Here is a 4,104-nt window from a genome sequence, read left to right as displayed (position 1 = left end):
GAGATATAAGAATTGTTAATTCTTTTCTTTCTCTTCTTTATCTTTCATGAATACATTTGTCAGAAGAGAAGTCAACTTTGAGAAGATATCTTCTCAGTTTCTTCTCTTCTTTAACTTCTTGTAATCACTGATATAGTGATCATCAGCTCTGCAGTTGAAACAGAGATCTTTGTCAAATCTTTTTTAATATTTCTTCACAGTGAGTGAAGAATCAGAATACTTAAAATTCTTCTTTACTTTCTCTATACTGAAGCTGTCACAGCACTGTTTAGATTCTATTATTAATTACTTAGAAGAGATCTTATTAGCCTTTTTCTCAGAGAATTGATTATTCAAATAGATTCAGAAAGCTAGATTAACAAGCTCAGTACAATTAGTTAATAAACTCTGATATTATGATATTATTATTCATATCTTATAAGTCAGCTTCATGAGATAAAGCTGTGTTTTTAATTGATTTAAATCATCAGTCAGTTTCTCTTAATATTCTTCAAATCTTGCATTGAAATTGAAAGAATTCTTATCATCTTATTAATATAATGAGTTGAATCACTGTGTCACTGTGAAGCTGTGATTGCAGTGATCTTTGATTTGGTTCAGTAGAAAGTTCTTGAATTCTTCCTAAGTCATGATAGTATTGATACACTCAAGCTCTCTCTTCTTAATGACTCAAGTAATCACAGAGATGCCTTCAAGAAGGTTGATGATGTATATTACTTATATCTCATGAGTATTATACTGGCTCAGATTAAGGCGGAATTTCCATTCAAGAATGCAGATAAAGCTGTGAAATTCAGACAAGATGTTTTTCTTGTATCTTGAAGAATCTTCAACCTTAATCTCTCTATCTCCATGATAGATGTAGGTGTGTAGGGGCTGCGGCGGTGGCAGAACAGTTAAAGAGCCCATGTCAAAATATGCAACAGGTTCAGGAATCTCAGATTCCTGCTGAGGTAGAGGTGTACACACTCTAGAGAATAGTGTAGTGTTTCTCTCAGAGAATGGGATCAGATCAGTCCCAGCATGGGTGCATGAGGCCATATTAGTCTGTTAGAGCTTGACTGATTCAAACATGTAATCAGGTTGAGTGATTCAAATTGTAACATGACAGAACTGAAGTGAGGACTAGTCAGTGACATCATATAGAAGTAGTTGTTTAAGAAGTCATATAAGTGAGCTTAACTATCTTGCTTGAATAATGAGCTTGTAGGCTACAGGGTTATTGCAAGGATATCACAGATATGATACTTAGTATACTAAGAAGATTGTATGAGACATGCAGTAACTCTTGTATATATTTCAGTAGAAGAAAAATGAATCACTGGCTTCTTTAATGAGGAGCCAGCATCTAGCTATTCTATATAGATAATGGGCGGATACCCTCCTCTTATTCCATGAGTGAGAATAGCCAGAGCAATACCTCAGCAGCGTCTCATTGCTAAGGAAGAGTAATCTGCTGACCTCATATAGAAGCAGGGTTCTCATATCCATCAATCGGATCTTCCTATGATATATTCGAATGATGTCATAGAGTGGTTGGAAACCGGTTCGGACGAGATGGAATCATCCGCATGGAAGTGATGGGCCGTGTGGAACCGCAATGAGGCCTTGGCGCGGCCGGGAGCGTGACAAAAATACATATTTCTACTTGAAAAATGAATATTTTAAGCTTTGTTTTAATCTCTTGAAAAATAATTATCATTCTGAATACTGAAGAGAAGTCACTGAAGTGATTCTTGTAAAACCTAATAGAAAAGCTTTAATTTCTAAGTTATATAGAGTAATATCTCTATTGAACTGTCTGAGAAAGATTTTAGAAAAGATAATAGTTACTAAACTATCTATTATAAGCTCTGTTAGTAATTCTCTTCTATTTAGTGAATAAATGAGAGATAGAAAACAATGCTCTGTAATTAACACTGTTCTCTCAGTTATTTATAATATTTAAATAGTAAAACATGAGGATCTGATCTCAAATTCAGTTTTTATTAATATAAAAGATGCATTTGATTATGTTTCAAAGTCAAAGATGATTCAGACTTTGAAGATATTAAAACTATCACTTTCTCTAATAAAGTAAGTTAACTATTTTATATCTAAAAGAGTCATACAACTATTCTTTGATGAGATGAAATAAGATAAGACTGAGATAAAAATAGAAGTATTATAAGAATCTTCAATCTCACTCATTTTATTTGCAATATACACTGCATATCTATTCAAGAATTGAGATATGAAAATAATAAGATTTTCAAGTTATGTGACTGATATTGATCTAGTCTACAGTTCAAAAACAATTAAAGAGAATTTAAAAGTAATTGAAAAAGTAATAAAGAAAATCTTTGTTAGAGCAGATATTAATTAAATTCAATTTAATATGAATAAAACTGAGTTAATTCATTTCTTCTCTAGATTCAATGAGAAAGAACTATATCTAATTCTTTTGAATAAAGAGATTAAACCCAGTTTACATATTAAATGATTAGAAGTATAGTTAAACTTCAAGTTGAATTTTAAATATTATATTCAACAAAGAACTATTAAGACAGAAAGATCATTAAATAGCATAATCAGACTATTAAATACAGAGAGAGATCTATTCTTCCAGACTATAAGACAGTTATACATAGTCTGTATCATCTTCTTAGCTGATTATAAAGTTCAAGTTTGATGAAATAATCAAGGAAATTTTACTGAACTATTTCAAAGTCTGTAAAACAGAGCTCTGAGAAGAATTCTAAGAGTATTTAAATCATTTTCTATTAAAGTAATGAAAATTGAAGCTTCAATTCCTTCTTCTGCTATTAGATTTGAAAAGACCTGTATGAACTATGCTCTGAGAGTTATAAAGATGAGCTTAAATTATATAATCAGAGAAAGAGTCTCTTCTTCACTTTCATCAATTAACTCAGGAAATGAACTAGAGTGAAATAGATTTCTTAATTGAAATGAAAATAATTCTTCAAAGAAAACGCTCTCTCAACTATATAGACTATATTCACTGATTAAAAATCAATTTTCTTTATTAAATGTTGAGAAAGTTGATTATGAGAAGATATCTCTCTGAAGAGAAAAGTCTGAATCTCTTATAAACTTTCAAATAAGTGAACTATCTAAAGAGAGAGAATATGAACAGTATTTAAAGAAGATCTCTATAATTAATATAAAAGACTCTATTCTGATTTACTCAGATAACTCTAAAAATGAGAATCTGAATATTATTATTATTATTATTATTCTTCAATTATAGATGTATGCAGTCAGAAACTATGACATCTACCTGAAAATCAAAAGTTCTCAGGGTTTTTCCTATATCTATAAAGATAACTATTATACATTCATCAATTTCAGATATGCAAAATCAGAAAATTCCAGCTCAGAATACAAAAACTGCTTACAAATTGCAGTGTTTTAACATTGTCTGATACTTTGAAACCATTTGACAATATCATGACAAAAGAAAAGAGAACACAGTCTTAAAGATAGACACATTAAATAGATAGATAGAAAAGAATAGAAAGGAAAAAGTAAAGTAAAATAAAGAGAGACTGTAATGAAACAAATTATCAAAAGATAGTATATAGCTGTTTTAACAGACTATATCTGATCAATTTCCTCCTCTTCATATTCAGATATTACTGAAATTAGTCATTTTCTTGTAGCTGCCTGAGTTTCTGATAGAAAGTCTATTAAGTATTTAATTCCTGTCTCAGTTGAGAATAAGAATCTCATATTTAATTGATTTAGATCATACTTCTCTTTCAATCTGACTCTGAGACTATTGTATAATGCACAGTGTATTACAATATACTCAGGATTCTCATTTGCATTGCAGAATGAGCATTCTATTGAATTAAATCTATCATCAAATCTTTGTATATAAGATTTGAAATAGCTATGTCCTAGTTTCAGCTGCATTATAGCTGAGAATATTTTCTTTTTACATTTAATTAAACAAGATTTTTACTTGAGTTTTATTTCAAATCTTGAATAATGTATACTCTTCTTTTATTTCTGCCAGCTTTCATTTCACTTGTCTAAACAAGATTCTTTTATTTTTCTCTTTATAAAAGATCAGGACACAATTTTTTGAATAGATCTGCT

The 4,104-nt window shown here is 30.0% G+C and overlaps 1 protein-coding gene across 1 annotated transcript; it reads right to left on the bottom strand.

Moving 5' to 3' along the window:
- Positions 1-717: 717 nt before the first annotated feature.
- On the bottom strand, positions 718-1,041 carry BDBG_17130 (uncharacterized protein; the record flags this gene model as incomplete). The annotated part of the gene is made up of 1 exon (XM_031724916.1): positions 718-1,041. The coding sequence occupies one exon, from the start codon at positions 1,039-1,041 to the stop codon at positions 718-720; it is 324 nt and encodes a 107-aa protein (XP_031578536.1).
- Positions 1,042-4,104: the final 3,063 nt, after the last annotated feature.

Source organism: Blastomyces gilchristii (genome assembly GCF_000003855.2).
Source record: "Blastomyces gilchristii SLH14081 genomic scaffold supercont1.9, whole genome shotgun sequence".
NCBI lineage: Eukaryota > Fungi > Ascomycota > Eurotiomycetes > Onygenales > Ajellomycetaceae > Blastomyces > Blastomyces gilchristii.
This window is presented reverse-complemented; position numbering and strand designations above follow the sequence as displayed.